General features: G+C 39.9%; 1 protein-coding gene across 3 annotated transcripts in view; it reads right to left on the bottom strand.

Moving 5' to 3' along the window:
* Positions 1-23,437, bottom strand: part of ATRN (attractin) — a 153,065-nt gene that overhangs the window by 75,943 nt on the left and 53,685 nt on the right. For all 3 annotated transcript variants that reach the window (XM_032859078.1, XM_032859076.1, XM_032859077.1), the window contains exons 7-11: positions 11,704-11,794; positions 10,548-10,791; positions 9,616-9,799; positions 8,443-8,597; positions 5,542-5,626 (exon numbers count right to left, since the gene is read on the bottom strand). In XM_032859078.1, the coding sequence (XP_032714969.1) occupies positions 5,542-5,626; positions 8,443-8,597; positions 9,616-9,799; positions 10,548-10,791; positions 11,704-11,794 (759 nt within the window). The remainder of the gene's footprint in view (positions 1-5,541; positions 5,627-8,442; positions 8,598-9,615; positions 9,800-10,547; positions 10,792-11,703; positions 11,795-23,437) is intronic.

Here is a 23,437-nt window from a genome sequence, read left to right as displayed (position 1 = left end):
AGCTCACCAAACTCCAACTAGAACAATCACAAAAAGATCCATGTTTACATACATTATAATAAAAAACTGCATAGGATAACTCATACAAGAGAATCACATTAATATTAATGGCTAAGACACAATGGAGGCCATAAGGCAGAGAAAGAAGATACTGAAGTAATGGAAAGAAAAAAAAAGTCAAATAAGAATTCTCTACCCAACAAAACTATCCTTCAAAAATGAAACTAAAATAAAGACCTCCCCAGAGAAACAAAGACTAAGAAAATTCTTTGCTGTCAGGTCTTATGAAAAACAGTAAAGTAACAATTATAGTTGAGGACTTTAATATCTCACTCTTAATAATGAGAGAACAACTAGGAATAAAATTAACAAGGATACACAAAACTTGAACAACATTATCAACCAATATGACCTGCTGGCGTCTGTAGAACACGTCACCTAAATAAAGCAGCACACATATTCTTTTCAAGGGCACATGGAACATTCTCCCAGAGAGACCATATATGCTAGGCCATTACAAACAAACAAACAAACAAGAATGCAGTAAGTGTTTTTTGTTTTTGTATTTTTAGGGAAGGAAATCTTTGAAGTATGTTCTCTGATCACCAAAATGGAATTAAATCATAAATAAACAGGCAGAAAAATCTGTGAACTCCACAATTATTTGAAAAATAAAGAAAATATTCTGAATAACCTATGGGTCAAAGAAGAAATCACAAGGGAACTTAGAAAATATTTTTAACTAAATGAAAACAAAAATATGCCATTTCAAAATTTATGGGATGGGATTAAAGTAGTACTTAGAGACAAACTTACAGCTTTAAGCACATATATTAGGAAAAAAAAAAAAAGAATCTAAAATCAGTAACCAAAGCTTCCACCTTTAGTAAAGAAAAGCAAACTAAACCCAAAGCAATCAGAATGGAGAAAATGATATCAAGAAGAAACAATAAAATACATAGAGAAAAATGAAAACAGTAATTTGTTCTTTGACAAGATCAATAAAACTGACAACCCTTTAGCTAGACTGACCAAGAGCAAAGACAGAAGATAAATTAACAAAATCAGGAATGAAGAATGGACATCATTATTGACCTTCAAGAAATTAAAAAGCATATAAAGAAATACTATGAACTTTTATACCAACAAATTAAACAACTTAAATGAAACAAACTCCTGGCAAGACTGATTATCAAAACTATCTAGTTTCTCAAAAAATTTAAAAACAGAACTACAATATGATCTAGAAATTGCACTTCTCAGTATATAACCAAAAGAACTGAAAGCTAGGACTCAGATATTTGTACATCCATGTTTATAGCAGCATTATGTTGCAAAAGGCAAAAGGTGGAAGCAAACCAAGTATCTACCGACAGAAGAACGGATAAACAAAATGTGGTATACATATATGAGAGTATTATTCAGCCTTAAAAAGGAAAGAAATTCTGACACCTGCTAAAACATGGATGAATGAATCTTAAGGCTATTATGCTAAGTGAAATAAGCTAGGCACAAGAGGACAAATACTGTATGATTCCAGGTAAAGGTACCCGAGGTAGTCAGATTCACAAAGACAGAAGCTAGTGTGCTGGTTGCCGAAGGCAGGGGCAGGGCAGAATGGGAAGCTGTTGTTCAGTGGGTAGAGAGCTTCAGTTTGTGTGATGAAAAATGTTCGGGAGATGAATGGCAGTGATGGTTGCTCACAATGTGTGCCATTAGTCCACACACTTTAAAAACAGTTAAGATGGGGGCGCCTGGGTGGCTCAGTGGGTTAAGCCTCTGCCTTCGGCTCAGGTCATGATCCCAGAGTCCTGGGATCGAGCCCCGCATCAGCCTCTTTACTCAGCGGGGAGCCTGCCTCCCCTTCTCTCTCTGCCTGCCTCTCTGCCTACTTGTGATCTCTGTCTGTCAAATGAATAAATAAAGTCTTTTAAAAAAAAAACCAGTTAAGATGGTAAATATTATGTAATGAAAATTTTATCAAAATTTTTAAAAAATCTAAAAAAACTGCTTAGCCAGAAAATCCAAACAGATAAACCTATCTCAAGTAAAGACTGAATTCACAATTTTAAAATCTTTCCACAAACAAAAGCCCAGGCCCAGATGAATTCTACCAAACATTAAACATTTAAAGTGTAATACCAATCCTTTATAGGTCTTTCCAGTAACTACAGGGGGAAAGAATACTTCTCAATGTATTCTGTCCGGTATAATCAGACAAATATATCATTAAAAATAAATCACAAAACTATGAGGCACTATTCCTCATGAATATAAAATAGGGCATTTTGAACAAGGACATTTAGTGGGTGATAGATATGTTATCTTGATTATGGTGATTATTTCACAAGTGTACACTTATGTCAAAGTTATCAAAGGATACACTTTAAGTATACTCAATTTGTTGTGTTTATCAACTCCAATAAAGCTGTTTAACAGGCCATCTACGCAGACTCACACACATTCAAAACAAAAACAGCTGTGTAGTAGTTCCAGGGAAAGTTCTTAAAACGCTATGGTGGGGGGCGCCTGGGTGGCTCAGTGGGTTAAAGCCTCTGCCTTCAATTCAGGTCATGATCTCAGGGTCCTAGGATCAAGCCCTGCATCGGGCTCTCTGCCCAGCAGGGAGCCTGCTTCCCCCTCTCTCTCTGCCTGCCTCTCTGCCTACTTGTGATCTCTCTCTCTGTGTGAAATAAATTTAAAAAATCTTTTAAACAAAACAAACAAAAAAAAACACTATGGTGGGAGGCCAATGCCAGCAAATGGTAGGGTTTGTCTCACAGGGTACCCAGGGCCATATCTATCTGCCACATACACGGTACCTCTATGCCTCTTGTGTGCCATTTGCTGGGACATCCTCAACCCTGCCAACCACTGTGCCAGAATAGAACCTGAAGAAAGAGGCTGGGCGCTATACAGAAAGGAGACACAACACCATCCTTAAACATAATCATCTCTTGGGACACCTGGGTGGCTCAGTCAGTTAAGTCACTGCCTTCTGCTCAGGTCATGATCCCAGGGTCCTGGGATCGAGTCCCGAATCAGTCTCCTTGCTCGGCAGGGAGCCTGCTTCTTTCTCCACCTCTGCCTCCCATAATAATCTCTTGCAAAATCTAAGAACAGAAACAAGATCACTGGGCAGAAGAGACAGAGAAGTGGACTCCAGATCATATAAAGGAGAACCTGCTAATCACTGTTGTCTCTGGAAAAGAAAGGGGCTTCCTTCTTAGGTGAGTTTTCCATCCCTGGACCTTTTAAAGGGGATGACTGCATTAAGTAGAAGTTTTGAGCTGATGACTTTAGGATCTCTTCCAACTCTGAGATCCTCTGATCTGCCCGGAAGTTTAGAACGAACCCACAATGAGGCATCAAGTCATTCACTCTCACTTGCCTCAACTGCCTTCAAATTAACACAAGACTAACTTATGAAAGCATAAAGATTTTTATGGCTAAGTATCTGCTATATACTATATCTAGAAATGGACACATTTCAATGACCCAAAATGAAGCCGATGTTTAATTTTTAATCTCACGATGGGTTAAGTATCACATTAAGCAGTCTGGATTCAACTAGTCAATCTGCTGCTTAAACCAAAGAAGCTCCACCCCCTCCCAGTACAGCTGGTGTGTTCAGCAATTCTGAATCCATCTGGTCACACATTGGCTATGTGAGGTACGCAGAGTCCTTCAAAAAGGCCTGGAGCAGGCAACTGAAAGGAACAGCCACCTCTTCGCAGCCCCAGGGCCTCGCAGCCAGCTCCTCAGCCCACGGCCCTTACAAAACCCACAAGGACAGCAGGTAAGTGACGGACAGCAGACCCAAAGCTGCTGGCAGACTAAGAAAACCACCACTTGGGATACGAAGAAATGATATCCACGTTTCTCTCTTAGTAAATTCTTCCACAAAATGAAACTAGACAAGGCCTCTCTCGTCATCTGCTGCCCCCCTCTAGCCCTGCCCCATACACACAGATGATTCACAGATAGGCCCCAACACACCACTGGAATTACACAGAAATGAAAACATCATGATAAGTCAGGCGAGCCATTCCTAATTTTGATTCGTGGCTTAAGTCTGTCGTCTGGTAAAGTGTCATCTTCTCTGAGTCTGAACCTTAGAATGTTTTAATAGAAGATCCATTTATCTGCTAGTTACTATCACCAGACTAGGAGCTGCTACAATTTAGCGAATGTCTATTATCTGCCAAATACTGTGCTGGGAGAAGCAGGGGCATAAAGATGAATGAAGCAGAGGCCAGGAACCCACTGGCAAGGGGATGACAAAACAGCCCCACTGCTTTTCAGATGAAAGCATCAAGAGGGACTCACTAGAAAACCTCAGGGTTTTCCTCACTGAGGAAGTATCAGCCTACAATTTAAGGTGACACTTAAAATCAATATGGGTATCAGTCTATACTATCACATGTTCTCACAGGAAAATCATGTTTATCACTAAATTGCAGCTGAGTGATTCCTTTAAAAAGTTGTCACCTTTTCCCAATATCTAAGTAACTGAATTTTGCCCATTCCTCCTTCATGACATCGTCAAGACATGCTACTGGTTCAGCTTTTCTAATCCCACATCTCCATCTCATCTTGCATCATAACAACAGAAATTCTGAAAGCCAGGGGAGTCCTAACATAATGTAGGCATTGTCGCATTTCAGAAGTTTTAGGATTGCTAAGGCTCAGAATTTTAGAAGGTGAAATAGACAACACTCACAACAGGTGAAACAAAATGGGAAAAATTAAGAATATGACTAGGCTGTTTAACAAATCACCAATCTATCTTTCTTTCTTTCTTCCTTTATTTTTAAGATTTTACTTTTAAGTAACCTCTACATCCAATATAGGGCTCAAGATCACAACCCTGGGACCAAGAATTTTTACGTGCTCCGCCAACTGAGCCAGCTAGGTGCCCCAACAGATCACAGATCTTTAAGGTACACTGTGAGGAACGGGCAGAGTGGCCAATCTGGATTCCCCTTCTCCAGGTGCAGATTTAGTTAACTCGGGCCAGGCATTTTTGAGCGACACAACAAAATGTAGTACAGATTTCAGAATATCAAAGATTGCGTATTTATCTGCAGGAAGCTTCATAACTTGCCCATCTCTGTTCCTCTATCCTGTCCATCTGAAATGCCCTCTCTTCTTTTTTTTAACCCCTCCTTCCCACTCAGATCTGACAAAGAGAAACCTGACAACCCAAGCACGACAACAACAGTGAACAGCGGGGGGCTTGAGACCGTACCACAAGACCTCCTGTGTCCCGTGCATGCAGACCGCACCAAACAGAGCATACTCCTGCATGCTAACAAACTGGGCATCAGAAGTAATTCAAATCCACATCAGACATTTTAAATATAAATCAGGAAATTCAGACGTACGTAGCTCTGCAACAAACTAATGGGCTGAGGGAATCCCGAAAATAATATGTAAGTCCGATTCCACTTTCTCACGCTCAACTCCATTTCCATTGCTACACTATACATACACATTACACACAAGAGAAGAGAAGCAAGCCCTTCTTCAGTTAATTACCTGTTGTGTAAGACTGCGGAATGGCCAAATCTGTTGACATCATGGTGGAGATCAGGTCTGGGAAGCACTGACCAGCGGTCACAAGCTAGGAGCAAGAAAAACACATTTCAGAAGGAGCTGCTCTTCACAATCAGTAGGAACTGGCATCTTCTTTTGGGAGAAGACTGCAATAAGCACAACCTCATAAAATATATTTCTCGGGGGCGCCTGGGTGGCTCAGTGGGTTAAAATATATTTCTCGGTTTTTCTTAATCAAGTCATTATTGCTGAGGTTAAATGGGGCAGCGGTGGAACAGTGTGGCATGGAAGAAGGGTGTAGGATAATACGGCAATTCTAATTCGTGAATGCATCCAACATCCATGATGCTCACTCACTCCGCTGCCCATCAAGTTTACCCACCAGAACCCTTCCTAACTTGGGTAAATTTTGTATTTTTCAAAATTTATGTAAGTAAAACATGTGCCCTCCATAATTATTTTCCACTCCATATTGATTTGCCCAAACTCAGTAGCTAAAATAGGAAAATACAGGTGGAGAATGAAAACTAAATAAATAGATAAATATATAAAAAATTCAAACTTCAAGTCCTTTCCTAGAACCCCTAGCATCTACTGATTTTCCTTTGTCCTGACCCATGACAGCAATTCTTCTCTGGACCTTTTTTCATCCAACCGGCAGGGCAGAACCCTACCAACCTCACTCACACTCCCTCTCTGAAACAGTCATATTTTCATGCTCACTAAGCAAGTGCTCTTCTACTCGATCCAGACCTTCACTCAACCTTACCAACAACAGTATTTGCTTCCTTCTCCCCAGCCTAGACTCTATGGCGGTCTTCTTCACACAGAGAAGAGGCCATCAGCCCTCAAAGCTTCCTGCCTACCCACCTTGCTTGTCAAAAACCACACGGTGACAGGGACTCTTTCTTCCTGTCTCACCTGACTTTTACCACAGCATTTAAATGTGCCCAAGGAGGCACTCAACTACACGTTCTCTTCCTACAGAGAAGTGGGGCTTTTTCTTTTCTTTTTTTACTCTAGTCAACATTCATGGTATACCTCTTATATGACTGCAATCTGGATTACTCCTCCCTGTCTAGAAGCTAACAAACAACATCTTTTGTTGCAAAATCCAAAAGGCTCCCCAGTCCTTGTCTTCCTTGAGTCCTCTGTAGCCACTGTTAACAGCTCCCTCACAGGTCACCCATCTTGCCTCGTGTTCCTCCTGCTTCTCTAACAGGCATCCATCCATTCTGACTCTCTGCTCATCCCTGATGACGCATGCTCCCTAGAGGCTCGTCCCTGCCTAATCTCTGTATGGGTCGGTCCCGCGGTCATCTCCAGATGAACATGCCCCCAAACCCATTGTATTCCCTTCCTCGCAACCCAGCCCCTCTCCTTCTGCTTCCAACCTGGTAAAAAGCACCGTCTACCACGGCCACACCAGGTACCTGGCAATAAGGATGCGTTTGCCTCTCTCAAAACACACCCAAACAATCCTCAAGTTCCCAGCAGTTCTCAAACCCATCTCTCTTGAACCTCACTGCCACTTCAACAGCCTTGGCTCCAACCCTCCTCAGGATTTTGCAACAGCCTCCTAACTCCTCTCCTGCCCCTTCCCAACTACTCACCACAATGCCACAGAGATCTTCCTAAGACACAAATACGATTCCATCAGCTCTTATGTAAGATTCTTCAAAAAGCCCAAATTCCTTAGCATGGCATAACAAGTCTCTCAAGATCTGACTAATCTGCTAGCTGCTGGCTTCTCTAGTTCTGCCGGAAGCCGTTCCTCCCTGATGTGCAGCTGATACAGCCCAAACTCTGATACTCAGAGGCCCTAGGTATGTGGCAGAGTCTCTTTTTGCCGCTGTGTCTCTGTACATGGGCTGTTGCATAACTTCACTTAGCTGACTTCCTCGGGACCCAGACCATCCTTAAGAAGGCCTTCCCTGATCATAACCCATTTCCTCCTGCGTTAGGGCATGCCCAGAGATGCTCTCACATATTCCTCTCAAATCAAGTAACACCCTGAATTGCAATTATATTGTCTGCTCAGTTTTCTGCCTCCCCCACTGTGAGGCCAAGCACTGTAATTTACTCATCTTACAGTCCCCGAGCTCAGTAGCAGGCACATAAACATCTGTTAAAAAAGAACATCTGATGATTACTTAAACAAGAGAACAGCTAGTATTTGTTTTGTGTGAACAAATACTGCCCTCTTCTGGTCAAGTATATTACCACACCAAAAAACGTTTAAATTCCATGTCAAAGTATGACTTCAAGAATGTGTAAAAACCATTTTTTAGGGAATGTGATAAAGCTATTAGTCAGACCAACTTAACGCAATGCTGGTGGTCACAACTACATAAGACTATTATATAAGGCATTCGTTTGTAACATAGAAGAGGCTGGTCACCCCAACTCACCTTCAAAAATTAACATTCAACCAATTAATGGGAGTATTTCACATAATAGAACTTAATATAGAAAAATATATTAAAAACTTAAATAAGAAATATAAAAAAGAACTTAATATAGAAGTAATGCTTTTTTTAAATACATGTATAATATTTGTCACATGAATACAAAAAATACCATTTGGACTCTTTCAAACGGCCCAATTTTAACTGGCGATATTTTCAGTTTCTCTTAAAATGCTGCTTACAGGGGCACCTGGGTGCAGATGGTTAAGCATCCGACTCTTGATTTTGAAAATGGTCATGATCACAGGGTCATAAGATCAAGCTGTGCACTGTGCTCTGTGCTGGGTGTGGAGCCTGCTTAAGATACTCTTTCCTCCCCTCCATCCCCCACTACTGCTCTGTCTCTAAAAAAAAAGAAAATGCTGCTCATAGATAAAAAAGATTCTTGAAACTAAAATGGCTTTGGGAAACTTACCAATGTCATAAGCCATAAAATCTGAAGAGAAGCATTTGGCACCATGGCTCATGGATGTGTCGTTGTGTGTGTTTCCTCCAAACACCAGCATGGTTCCACTCACTATCACAGCTGTGTGTAAGTAACGGAAAAATCGGCTGTCCTTAAGAATGGTCCTTTTGAGTTTATTTAAAAATAATAAATACAAGGTTAGTTTTTTAGAATATTTATCATCTATTTGCTAATGCAAACACAACCATTTTCTTAACTTCAGATCCAAATGTGCAAATACTTCTAGATTTACCCCTATATATGTTACTTTGTCAACAATAAATAAATATGTAATCTTAAAGGCCTATGAAAATTTTGACAAAACATATTTAAGAGTCTTCAAACTGTTCCTACCTTATGACCCTATAATTCCAGTTTCTGGGTAGAAATCACATCAAATACAGATGAAAACTTACATATAATGCCTTAATAATAAGACAACAACTAGAAACCAAAAATTCCAACAGCTCAGTCTCAGTACACCCACATGACAGTAATTACACAGCCACTAAAAATGACAGACATTTTAACGATACAATGTAAATGGGTATCCATAGCTGGTCTCAAATACAAAAAGAAAGAAGAGAAACCACTGCTTTATATAATGACACTATTTTATAACTCAAATTTGCTGTACATTTATTAAAATTAGCACACTTCATGTATAGTTCAATTTATAACAGAGGGAGGAGAGTTCTAACTCAGGTCCTGAAACCCCTCTATTTGATGATTTCATGCAATGATGCCAGTAACTAAGCCCAAGGATGACACTTTAGTCATCAAGGTTAAAAAATGGATATATTTTACTTAATTACAGCAATGTGCATACATTACAGCTTTGCAGAACAATCTATTCCTCAGGATTTTGAGAGCAAAAAGTGTATAGAGGTATTGAGGATATGAAAATTGAAAGAACAGTCAAAAAAGTCAAGTGTTTTCTAATCATTCTCCTATAAAATTACAGAATAATGCTATAAAATAAATACTCGGTACATTATTACCTTCTGCTTCTTTCCCAATTTCTCTATCTATAATGCTGAAGAGAATTATCTGCTAGGCCTAGAACAAAAATAGAGCCCAATATTTTCCCAACAATTGCTAGAATTCACACCTTAGAGTAAAAGCTCAAGAAAAAGCACCCACCACATCTGGGTGTCCACATCGTATCTGTAGAGATCATCTGCGAGGCGGTACTTATTGGCACTGAAAGCCTTGTAGCCCCCATGAACATAAAGGGCCTTGGTCCTATGGTCATAGACACTGCTATGACCATAGCCCCCTTGGACAAGGGCACCGTTTGTTTGTAATATACTCCACGTGTTCTTAGCTGGAAGAGGAAAACAGTTAAAGGCAAACATTGCAGGCTCCTCCTCTCTAATACTTAAAATGACCAACTAGTTTAAAATAAGAGATTTCAGGGAGCTTGATATGTATAAATTTCTTTAATCTTTTTGTTTTTAAAGGAAGGTCATCTAAAACTTGTAACAAAGCCAGGTGGCCAAACATCAATCTGTTAAATGTTCTGATGTTCTACTATATCGTGTTGGAAAATAATTACATTAAATTTAAAAGACTCGGATTTCCCTCAAGTGAACACTTAATACCCCGCGACCTTCAGTGACCAATATGCAGATGTGCTTTATGGACCTACTTTCCCAAACTATCAATTACAGGTGGTGCTCCCATACCACCACAACAGACATAATAAAATTCAACCAACGGAAAGATTACACATTAAGGGGAAACCACAGTCCATTAAACCAATCTCTAAAGGGTCGTCTAATTTTTTTTCTTCAGAATATTGGTTGTTCCAAACCACTTTTATTTATTTATTTTCAACACTGAAAGCATTTAGTGTCATCTTTGGCTCCTCACCAAACTGATGGCAAGGAACATAGATGACATAATAGCAGCAATAATCTGAATTTTACTGGGAACACAGCCACATTAACTGCATTTCAAGATAAAGAACTAGGGTCAAAGTTAGGTGGAATCTTGTTCAACCGTCATAATAATAAGGGTAGAGATTTTTAATTTGACATTCCAAAAAGATCCACTGGAAAAAATACACCTACCCAAGTCATATTCCTGTACATTGCTTATATATCCATAGAGAGGGCAATGACCAAAGATGACCAGCATGACCACTCGGCCAGTTTTCAATTTGACGATGTGTGCCGAGTGCCCGACCACTGCATACTGCTCCTTGGCTTTCGGGGTCAACAACACCCATGACTCATTATGAATATGGAACACTCTCAACTCATTGGTCACGTTCCCTGTTGAATCAATTTTTCCTCCATACATGTAAATTTTATCCTATGGGAAAAAATGCAAACAAAATTCTAAAAAAAAAATCAAAAGCATCAAACCCGAGAAAGAAAAGAAGTTCAAAACCTCAGTGTTATTCTTAGCTGAAGAAATACTAGTAAAATGCACCTTTTAGTGAATTATTAGGAAAGGAATGAAAGGAACAACATAAAATAAAACATCATATCCTGTATGTCCAACACTTCGCCACTGTTCTTGGACTTCCTCACAGGAGATCTCTTATGGTATAAAACCATAAAAATAAAGTTGAAAAATAAAGTTGAAGAGTTCCTCATCCTCCCATAAGCCACAAAAACAAGGAAATGAAAGTGATTATTCAGTTATATTGCAATGTGGCTATTCTTGGCTAAACTTCCTAATTAACATGAAAGCTAACTGACACAGTATTAATTTTTAGCCATTTAGTACAACAACTGTAATATCCCAGTACAACTCAAATCCATTAAAATCTCTCAGGTTAAACTGGTTTCAACTTACAACTTAGCCAATTATATACACCCCCCCCCCAAAAAAAAAACCCAGAAAGATTCCCCCTACCTAAAAACCAAAACTGAAGTCAAAATGAGAGAGACAGAGAAGAGAATGGTGGTTGCCAGGGGCTGGAGGGGAGGAGGGATGTGGGAAGTTATTATTTCACAGGCTCAGTGGTGTAGTTTTACAAGATGAAGAGTCACAAAGCGGGATGGTGGTGATAGTTACACATTAGGGATGTCTTTAATACCACTGAACTGTACACTTAAAAATGGTCAAGACAGTAAATTTTATATTATGTGTATTTTACCACAGCAAAGAAGATTAGCGACAAAACCCCAACACTATGTAGCTTTTCGATTACATGATATAATAAGGCAAGTGTGGATGACCGGAATTTCTAGCTTGTACAGAGGGGAGACACCTTACCTTGTATAATGCTAAAGAATGGCCATATCTGACAACCACATTGTTCACCGAACGATTCAGGGTAAGCCACTCCCTAGAAGCAAGGTCATACCTACAAAACAAACAGATTATATTTTTACCCAAATGACAAAGCAGAGTATCTTATGCTCTTCTACTTGTGATAATCATGCAGTTTGGAGATGCTCATTAAATATGCCGTGCCCGTAAGGAACCTCTCCAAACAAACCAACCTAACAGCTGAGTCCACGAGGCAAGTCAGAACTTGAGAGGGGGGGCTGGGCTGCACAACCCCGGGACAAGGGAAAACAAAGCTACTGGAAGTTTCTAATACTCCCTGGAAACCTCTCCTACACACAGTCTAAGTCACTTGCTGCAAGTTGCGTTACACAGAAGGGGCATTTACTGCTGTAACTTCTCTTTCGTTTAGTCATGTGAAATTGAAGACAGGTACTGAAAATGAATGATGATTAAGTAAAAGAAAATTCCTAACTTTCCCTTTTCTTTATCTAACTGATTTTTTAAAAAAGATTTTATTTATTCGACAGAGAGAGAGAGATCACAAGTAGGCAGAGAGGCTGGCGGGGGGCGGGGGGGAGCAGGCTCCCTGCTGAGCAGAGAGCCTGATGTGGGGCTTGATCCCAGGACCCTGAGACCATGACCTGAGCCAAAGGCAGAGGCTTAACCCACTGAGCCACCCAGGCACTCCTGATTTTTTTAAAGTCATATTTTCAAGAAAACTAGGCTATCATGGCATTAAACATTAAGTTAACATCATTCCAGACATTTTTCCATGTATATATACAAATAGAATACACTGACAATATACATTTATACAAAGGGGATCATCCTCTAGATACTTTTAATAAACAGTGTTAATTTTATATAATTTAATAGAAAAAAGAAATCAAAGGAAAACCAATGCTATTATTCTACTCTAAATGTTATTTTTTCTAAGTTTTCCTGAATAATCCAAGTTTGTTTTATTATGAAAAACATTATTATGTGAACAAGAAGATGTAAGAAAGTCTTATTATCAACATAATAAGCAAAAAAGAGTACAAATAAATGTCCATCAATAGAAAATGGATTAATAAATTATAGTATATCTATCTAATAGAATTATAGAGTGAAAAATAAATATACCTGAACACCTTCTCAACATAAGTCTCAAAACAATGTTAAGCTAAAAAAATCAAACTGCAGGATACTGTTTCTTTAATGACTAAAAACAGTTAATTTATTAATTCTAATTTTGTTCATATATACTAAAAGTGTAAAGATATGTGAACAAACACCAAAAATCTGGATATTGGTTATCTTTGAGATAGGGGTGGAACATGCAGGGGTCTTTAATTATATTAGCAATGTCTTATTTCCTAACTTAGGTGGTGTATGCGTTAGTATTCATTATTATTCTCTGAACCTTTCCTTTTGACTTAAAGATTTTACACATGATCTAAAACAAAATGGCGACATTTACTAAATATGAATGCTACATTAATACCAGCTATGATTTGATGTATTATTTTAATATTCCACATTTTTAAAAACACATGAATAATTATTTAGAAGTTGGATTCACTTTAGTTTTTAAGTTACATACAAAATTAAGTTAATTTTGGACAGAATCCATTAACTTCCCGCCTTGAAAGTTGAAAACTTTAGCACTCACATTTCCTCCCATTTCTTCTCCCAATTTTTGTCAAATAATTTTTACACTGTCCAGGTTTGCGTACTCACATCCCACTCGATAACTGTGATTTCATACTTCTTTAGTACTGGGCCTTTCTTTTAGGTGAAGCAATCTTCTCACCATCCTCTTACCACAACTTTTCCTTGAATCTTTAATTCTTACTTGGCCAGATTTTGTTGCCAAGTGGTTATTTTCTAGAGGAGCTCCTATGTGTTCCTTTCCCTAAATTATCTGGTGTTTAAGAATATCTGCTTGCTCACTTTAGAGCTGAATGACATCTTGGCTGGGTATAGTATCTTGGGTCATCCTTTCTTGCCAGCAGAACTTTGCAGATGCTGCTCCCTTGAAATAATACTGAATGCTGCGATGGAGAAGCCCAAGGCCATTCTGATTTTTCCTGTTTTTATGTGGTCTGTTTTTCTGTTTGGGAGCCTGAAGAACTCTGTCACTCCCATTCTCTCTCATCCTCCCATTCTCTCCCTCCTTTCTTCTCTCTCTCTCACTACCTTTTAAAGTCACAATATTACATTTTACTTAGGTAGAAATAACTAAAATCCAAACAGGCTAATGTCTTTACAAAATGGACTATGTAGCACTATATTACTTCTATGGACCTCTGGCTGTGGAAGGGCTCTCCTGAGGACTAGCATGGCTTCTGAAAACACATAAGACACCTAATGGTCGAGCCAGAGGCCTGTCTCTGTAAAGCTGAAAGAGAGGAAAGAAACAGAGGGCGCCCAAATCTCTAGATGACTTAATCCCCCTCTCTTTCAAGTGACACGGAGGGTGCTCAATCTGTATCTTAATGCATTTTGCTCCTCCTAGTCAATGACAGTTTAGCTCAAGAGCTTATCAGAGACACTAAGGCACTGGCAGGTTCAATAACCCGGCACAGATTAACTGCCAAAAGATCTTACATAACAGGTTGTGACTCTTTTCACAACCCAGAGAAGCAAACACAAGTTAAGATAAATATTGATGCAATAAAACATAAGAAATTCTAAGCACTTAATAAATTCTTCTGGGAGCTCAGTCCAAGATAACAGAATACTGAACAACTAGTTCTAAGACGTGGACAAGCAGATAAGCAAAGACAAACTTCAGGAATTCAGTAACAGGTGTCTTCCAGAGCTGCAGCCATCTCTCTCCCAAACTCCTCCTTGCTGGTTGGTCTCATGATGACCATGATGACACAGGGCACACACTCCACCACCCACAATGGCCTGGTATTCCAATCACAGTGTCTGACCATCTAAGACCACAGTGAAGGCTCTCTGCAGATTGACTCTGACCCCAGCCAGAGGAGGCACAGAACTCCCTGAGGCTTCCCACCCAAAAATCTGTCCTTTATGCCAAAAGTTCAACAACTTGATCAAATCCGGTCTTGTTGTGGAAGAGCTATATAATTTTCCTGAAACCTCTTATGCTATTTCAATCCATCTGTCCTATTTGTTTGGTTCTTTTCTTCAGTGACAGCAATTACCTTTATATTGGATGTCCTGTCTTCTGTGTCTCTTTGCTTTCTAATTATTTCAATCAGTATTTGTTGGAATGTCTATAAAGCTGTCAGTGATTCGATTTTCATTCCAGTTTCTGCTATATGTAATTTATTTACATTTCCTTGGATGTATAATCTTCCATTTCATTGCATTATTATCATTTTCTTGTCTGTTTTTTTTTAATTTGAATTCTCATTAAGGTGATGTGCAGCATCAAGCAATTGGAAGCAATCTCTCTTATTTTTCCTCTATGATCAGCTGTCAGCATTTACATGCTGTTTCCGTCCTCTTTATTTTCTCATCATAGGATATTTGCGTTAACTACAATGTCATTTCTTTCATCATGCTTGTGGTTATACACTGCTCTCCAGACATTTGCAAAGCGTGGATGATTTCGTAATTCTTTTTCTGCAATGTCTAAGAAAACTTTACCCTCCTATCCTAGCTGTAGTGTGAGAGCTGATATTTTATGTTCTATCCACTGTTCTGAAATCTGAGGATGTGCTAGAGCTAAGATGGGGGAGCATACAGTCTATTAGAATAAATCACCCAGACTCTGCTCTCCTTGGAGTGTCCTGGGTCAAGGCATAGCCCAAATTAGAAGCGGCCCTGACTTCTGGACAAAGAGAGGTTTTTCCCTCTTTTCACCCAGTGCTCCCCAGCAACAATGTCTTCTACTCTTCAATTAAGAGAGTGAAATAACAACGATCCCCACTCAGTTTGCATCTTCCAGATTTGGTGTTATAATACCAGACTGGTGTAAGACTGGTGTAAGAGCTCTCAGAATCTCAGCCATATGATTTCTGTGGGGCAAAAAAGAGGTCAGTTGTATGGTTCCTGTGAGTCTGTTTTAAAGTTTACTGGATTAGGTGATACTCCTTCCTCGTTTGGTTACTTGCTGCTCAATCTTTGTTTTAATTTTTTTTTTTTTTTTTTTTAAGAGAGAGAGAGTCTGAGTGGGGTAGGGAGGGACAGAGAGAGAGAGAGAGAATCTTACGCAGGCGCCACACTCATCACAGAGCCCAATGTGTGGCTCGATCCCACAACCCTGAGATCATGACCTGAGCTGAAATCAAGAGTTGGATGATTAACCAACTAAGCCACCCAGGTGCCTCCTTACTTTTTCTTTTTAGACATTTTTTTTAAACACTTTTTTGCTTAAAGGAAGGAAATTCAGTGATGAAGTTTCAATTGAAAATCATAACCCAGGGTGCCTGGTTGGCTCAGTGGGTTGAAGCCTGTGCCTTCGGCTCTGGTCATGATCCCGGGGTCCTGGGATTGAGCCCCGTATTGGGCTCTCCGCTCAGCGGGGAGCCTGCTTCCTCCTCTCTCTCTCTGCCTGACTCTCTGCCTACTTGTGATCTGTCTGTCAAATGAATAAATAAAAAAACTTTATAAAAAAAAATCTTAATCCAGAAGACCAGGATCATTTGTCTAAGAAGACTCTTGGGTGACATAAAATGGGGACTGCTTTTTAATGCAACTTAAACGTTTTGGGTTAACAGGGTTGTGGAAAAAACAGTAAGCTCAACTGCTGAAATATGTTTGTGTAAGAATATAAATGATGATAAAACTTATAATCTCAGTTCCAGAAATACTTCCTCTAAAAGGAATCACTGTGTTTTTACTTTCCATGAGTTAGTAAAGATTTATTTGAAACTATATGAATTTTTTACATGAAACACGTAAAGTTGTAAAAATCATGTTTTGATCAAGTACAAGCAGAAAAAATGTTACAAACAAATGTGGCCGGTGAGGTGTACCAGTCACATAAAAGCAAGAGGTAACATTAATATTTCCAGGAACAAGTATGTGTGAAGGAAATAAGTAATTCATTTACTCTCTTATTCACCTGATAAACACTTATTTGAGCACATTCTATGAGCTGAGCTCTGAGCTGAGTGAGCAAACAAGGTCTCTAACCTCAGAGAACATATAGTGGAAAAGCCAAAAAATGAGCAAATGCAACAAGGGGCATACACAGCATTAAAAATGATGCCCACTGCTCTAAAGGAAATGAGAACGATGAAAAAGAACAGGGAGAACCTGCCAGTACTGGATGATCAAGGAAGATCTCTTGTGGTACAGTTAACTAGATCTAACAGGTGAGAAGAAAACAGCCCTGTGGTACAACACCAGAAGAGTCTGGACCAAAGGGAGGGGTAAGCACAAAGACTTTTAGAGTAAGGACACACCTAGAGAGTGTTAGGTAAAGCTAGAAGGTTGAGGAGGCAGGAGTCTGGGAAGGTGAGTGGAGTCAGATCATGTAGGCCCATTATTAGGTCCAATGGGAAAAGCCAATGCTGGGTTTTAAGAAAGTAGTAAATGATACAAGTCACACTTAAAAAAATATCACCCCAGTTGATATTTTAAAAATGGATTAAAAGGAATGCATGGAGCGGCACCTGAGTGGCTCAGCTGAGTGTTTGCCTTTGGCTCATATCATAATCCCAGGGTCCTGGGATCAAGCCCCACATCCGGCTCCCTGCTTGGTGGGGAGCCTGCTTCTCCCTTTCCTGTTCCCCCTGCTAGCGTGCACCCTCTCTCTCTCCCTCTCTAATAAAGTCTTTTTTTTAAAAAAGGGGAGGTGCATAGAAACACATAGGCTGCTAGGAATCTACTGCTGAAGTCTAGGTGAGCAATAATGGCAGGCTGGTCGCAGAGGGAAAAAAGAATGAATATGACATGTATTCGGTGGGCTTGATGAGATTAGCATATGAGGAGGTGAAGGGGAGGATCGAAATCACTCCCAGATTTCTTTTGCTTTGAGAGAAGATGATGCCAAATACAAGGGTAAAAATCACATAAATGGTAGAATACTTGACTCTCATAATATCTGTATGATAGCCAAAGGGACAAGCACTTTCACACCTTTTATTTTACCTTACTTCGCAGGGTGGAGGCATGAGAAGTAGTGAAAAGTGGTTAGAGTGAGGACAGATTTTTTTTAAAGGTCAAGCTAACAAGACCTCCAAGACCTGCTGACATTCTGTAGCAGACAGCCACCGGGGTGGTGATCCTTATGATCTCTGCTTCTGGGTATTCATACCCATGTATAATACCCTCCCCTCAAGTGTGAGCAGGGTCTATGACTTGCTTCTAATCCAAGAGAACATGGCAAAGATGATGAGATGTCATTTCCATGACATCTGTCCTGCCAGGAGACTCAGTCTAGAGAGAGACTCTTCTGGTGACCTAATGAAGCAAGCAGCCACACTAGGGAAGTCAAAGTGATAAGGAAATGTGAGCAGCCTTCAGGAGTTAAGGGCAACCTCTACTTGACAGCCAGCAAGAAGTTGGGGCTCTCAGTCCTACAACTGCAAGAAATGGATTCTGCAAAAAACTCTAGTGAGCTTGGAAGTGGACTCTTCCCCAGTTGAACCTCGAGATGAGAACACAGGCCAGGTGACACCTTGACTGAAGAGCACCCAGTTAAGACATGCCCAGACTCCTGACCAGCAGAAACTATGAGGTAATAAATATATGCTGTCTTGAGCTGCTAGGTTTGTGGTCATTTGTTATGCAGCAAGGGATAGCTAATCTACGCACTGATATGGCGAGTGAAAAAACAAGAAGTTTTTTGTTTGGCTCCAATATGGCTCCAATGTTGGGATTAAGCAAACAGAAGTATGAAATAATCATTAACTGAGATAGGGACATCTGGGGCAAGTACTAGCCTGGAGGAAAGATCAGTTTTGGAAGCACACAGTTTAAGATACCTCTTAGGCAAAAGATTGAGATGTGAAATAAAGAGATGGCAATACGGGTTCAGGTGAAAAGTCTAGGATGCAGACATAAATCTAGGAATCGTCAACATAAAGGCCAAGATATTACATGAGATCACCAGAGAGCGAATATAAACTCTCACAGAAGAGGACCAAGAGCTGAGCCTGGGGACACATCATCATTCAGAAGTCAGTGGAACCAGAGGAACCAGATAAAGAGTCTGAGAAAGTAATAAGTAGTTGGAACAAATATCAAGAGAATACAGAAACCTGGGAGCCAACTGAAGAAAGTGTTTAGAAGTGGAGGGAGGGGGGTGCCTTGGTGGCTCAGTCGATTGAGCATCCACCTCTTGGTTTCAGCTCAGGACATGATCTCAGATTCCTGGGATCAAAGTCCTGCATCAGGCTCTGCACTCAGCGGAGAGTTGGCTTGGGGATTCTCTCCCTCCACCTACTCTTCCCTCACTGCACTTAAGTGTGCACTTGAGTGTGCACTCAAGCATGCACACGCTCTCTCTCAAATGAATGAATAAATCTTTAAAAAAAAAAAAAAGAAGAGTTAAGGAGGGAGGGACTAGTTATATCAAATGTTGGTATAAGATCAAGTATGATGAGGACTAAGAATTGAAATTTTAAAGTTCAGCTCCTTGGTCACATTAGCCACATTTCAAGCTCAGTGACCACACGTGGCTAGTGACATGAAAGTTCCCCACTGGACAGTGCTGATGCACAGAAACAGAAGGCAGGATAAATGAGCACAGATACAGGTAACAGCTAAATATGGTGGTTGGAGTTTGTGGAAGTCCTCTTCAGATAACCACTCCCCTTCAAAATAGAAACAGGAAGCAAGGCCAATAGCTGAGAATGAAAACAGGAGAAAATGTGCTAGAAATTTGAAGAATGAAAAGAAATATGGTGGCTGAGCAGGAAAATGAGAGCAAGACTGAGACAAAGCCAGTGGACTGTGAACCCCTGTGGGAGCCACGGATTGCTGGAGGTCACCCAACTTCTTGCATGTACATGCATGTCTTCTGCCAAATTTGGGCAATTCTCAGCCATTATTTCTTCAAATACTTTTTCAGACACTCTCTCTTGCTCCTCTCCTTCCAGGACTCCTCCAGTGACAGAAATGTTAAAATTTTTTGTTATGGTCCCCATATCTCTGAAGTTCTGTTCATTTTTTTAAGCATTCTATTTTATCTCTGGTATTGAGATTGAGGAATTTATATTTTATTATTCTACCTTCAAGTTCACTGACTCCTCTGTCCTCTCCATTCTGCAGTCGACCCTATCCAGTGACGTATTTGTTTTGGTTACTGTATTTTTCAGTTCTAAAATTTCCATCTGATTCTTCCTTACATCTTCTATTTCTTTAATGAGGCTCCATTATTCATTTCAAGTAGGTCTATAATTGCACACTGAGGCATTTTTATAATGGCTGCTTTAAAATCTTGTCAGATAATTCTAATATCTATGTCATCTTGCTGTCAGCATCTCAACTGCCTTTTTTTCACTCAAGTTGAGATTTTCCCAGCTCCTCACATGAGAAATGATCTTCAATTGAAATCTGAACATTTTGGGTACCATGGCATGAAACTGGATTTAATTTAAATTTACCGTTAGAGCAGGCCTCCTCCGACACCCCAGTAGGGAAGGGGGAAGGCCAACTCATTCCAGCTGTTACTGCCAGGTGGGGTAGAATCCAGGCTCCCTACAGGGGCTCCACTGATATCACAGGGGTGAGGGAGGCCTCATTCCTGCCTGGTGGAGAAGAAAGTCCCAGCTCTCTAACTGGCTTTCAGAGATTAAGACTGTAGGCAAATAACATGCAAAAACCAAAACCAAAAGGCTAAACATTAACTAGGTTACATTAACACTAGATTGCTGAGAAAGTCCCAGCTCCCTAATCGGACTTTTCTAACACTGGCAGCTGGAGAGTGGCTGGAGCACCTCACCAGATCCTGGCAAAAATGAAAATCTAGACTCTATACTGGGACTTTGCTGACAGCAATGAGGGCAAAGCCACAGTTCTTTCTGTAGTGTTTGGCTATAGTAGAGCAGTTATTTGTGTCTAAAAGTTTTCTGTCTTGCTAAGCTGCCCCTTCCCTAGTCCTTTGGCTAGAGAGAACAGGTGGGCTTGTTCTTGGGGCTTTTTTGGCTTGTGCCTACTGGTATTTCCAGATTGCTGCTTTTTCCAACCACAAATCTGAGATACACGAGACAAAAAGACCTGGAATTTGCCTTTACCTCTTTCCCTGGGTCCCGAGGTCTCTAGCCAGACTGCCTTCTTTCTACCTTTTAGAGTTTTCTCATGTTTGCATTACATATAATCCAGGATTTTTAACTGTACTTACCATAAAGAATAGGGGAAAGTGACCTTCATTTCTTTGTGACTTTTAATAATTTCCTTTTTCATATTCTATTACTAAAGGAGAATCAGGGCACCTGGGTGGCTTAATCTGTTAAATATCTGACTCTTGGTTTCAGCTCAGGTCATGATCCTGACAGGGTCGTGAGGCTGAGCCCCATATCAGGCTCTGCACTCAGTAGGAAGTCTGCTTCTCTCCCTCTCCCTTTGCCCCTCGCCCTGCTCATGTGTTTGTGTGCACTCATGCTTTTCCTCTAAAATAAAGAAATAAAGCTTTAAAAAAAATAAAGGAGTATCTTATTTACTTTGTGTTTCTCCTGGGTTTGTCTTCAATTCTGAAATCATTTTAAAATTCTTTATCCATTCGTCTGCTGAAGACATCCTGGCTCTTTCCACAGTTTGGCGACTATGGCCATTGCTGCTATGAACACTAGGGTACAGATGGCCCTTCTTTTCACTACATCTGTATCTTTGGGGTAAATACCCAGTAGTGCAATTGCAGGGTCATACGGTAGCTCTATTTTTAATTTCTTAAGGAATCTCCACACTGTTTTCCAAAGTGGCTGCACCAACTTGCATTCCCACCAACAGTGTAAGAGGGTTCCCTTTCTCCACATCCTCTCCAACACTTGTTGTTTACTGTCTTCTTAATTTTGGCCATTCTAACTGGTGTAAGGTAGTATCTCAATATGGTTTTGATTTGAATCTCCCTGATGGCTAATGATGATGAACATTTTTTCATGCGTCTGTTAGCCATTTGTATGTCTTCTTTGGTGAAGTGTCTGTTCATATCTTCTGCCCATTTTTTGACATGATTATCTGTTTTTTGAGTGTTGAGTTTGAGGAGTTGTTTATAGAGGATATGGTCCATATATACAATGGAATATTATACCTCCATCAGAAAGGATGAATACCCAACTTTTATACTGACATGGACAGGACTGGAGGAGATTATGCTGAGTGAAATAAGTCAAACAGAGAGAGCCAATTATCATATGGTTTCAATTACTTGTGGAGCTTAAGGAATAACATGGAGGACATTAGGAGAAGGAAAGGAAAAGTGAATTGGGGGAAATCAGAGGGGGAGATGAATCGTGAGAGATTGTGGACTCTTGAGAAACAAACTGAGGGTTTCGGAGGGGTGGGGGTGGATGGTTAGGTAAGCCTGGTGGAGGGTATTAAGGAGGGCACGTATTGCATGGAGCACTGGGTGTGGTGCATAAACAATGAATCTTGGAACACTGAAAAAATAAAATTAAATTTAAAAAAATTCTTTCCTAACTTCTACCATCTCATTTCTGGATTTTTCTACTTCTGATTCTATTGTTCTTTCATGTCTTGCATCATTTTCTTCCTGTATTTTAGCTTGTTTGGGAACAGTAAGTTCTCACTTTCATCAGTTTTGGGAGTGTATTTTTCTACTACGCTTTCATGTACAATGGCAGGTTATTCTACCAGATAGTCTCTTTTTTCTTTCTATGTTACTTTAACTTTTAATTTTCTATGTCATTAAAACTTGATACTTTTCTGTTGCTCAATTTTAAGTAAAACTACTTTTCCCTGAACTTCTACAGGAGAGACCTGGGTTAGGACCATCTTCCTAATTTCTCAGCTCTCTAGTTTACTCTTCTATTGTCAATGGTGTGGTGTTCAAAAGACAGCAGCTTACTTGTTGAGATATCTGGCTCTGTCCCTCTGTTACCTGGACACTCTTAATTTTTCCTCTATGGTCCCTATGCTCTTCAATTTGAATTTTATTCCCAGCAGTTTCTCCTTGGTGTGGAAATTTCTCTCATAAAGAGACTGGCTAGTTCATTTGGGGAGCTAAAAAGGCACAAACTGCTCTAGCCCCTTCAGACCTTACTACAGATCCCTTGTGCTTACCCCCTACCAAAATATACAAATCTTTCCAGTTCCAACTACCGTTCTCAAAAGCAGCTTCTTCTAGGTATACTGGAGCCTATCAGTTGGCCACCTGCTCTCCTTTGCTTACTCCTGCTCAGATTCTAATACCACAAAGGCTTTGTAGCTGTCAATAGTTAGCCCCCCTTCATCTGAGCAGACACCTTCTGACCAAGTTTTGTTTTGTTACCCATGTATTTTTTTCATTTTGCTATGCTAGTTATCTATATGCTTTAATGACTACTTGAGAGATTCAGAAACTATGCCTTTACTGCCATAGTTCCAGAATCCCTTACAGAACAGATTCTGGTTTTTGACAATCTTCATTAATAAAAAATGTCTAGAAAAAATTTCCAGGGCACAAAATTGGCATGAGTACGTGTTCATAAATTTCTCCCTAAAATCAATCTTCATAACTAACTTCATAACTCCACTGTGATAACATATATTCTCCCTTCAAGATGAGCAACATAGGACCAGCAAACAGACCTTGAACTCTAGGTCAAGTGTTAGACCATGGCATAATTTTCTCTAGCAAACTATAAAT

Source organism: Lontra canadensis, unplaced genomic scaffold (genome assembly GCF_010015895.1).
Source record: "Lontra canadensis isolate GAN:19392208 unplaced genomic scaffold, GSC_riverotter_1.0 scaffold16, whole genome shotgun sequence".
Lineage (NCBI taxonomy): Eukaryota > Metazoa > Chordata > Mammalia > Carnivora > Mustelidae > Lontra > Lontra canadensis.
Note: the sequence above shows the minus strand (reverse complement) of the source record. Positions and strands in the feature narration are given on the sequence as shown.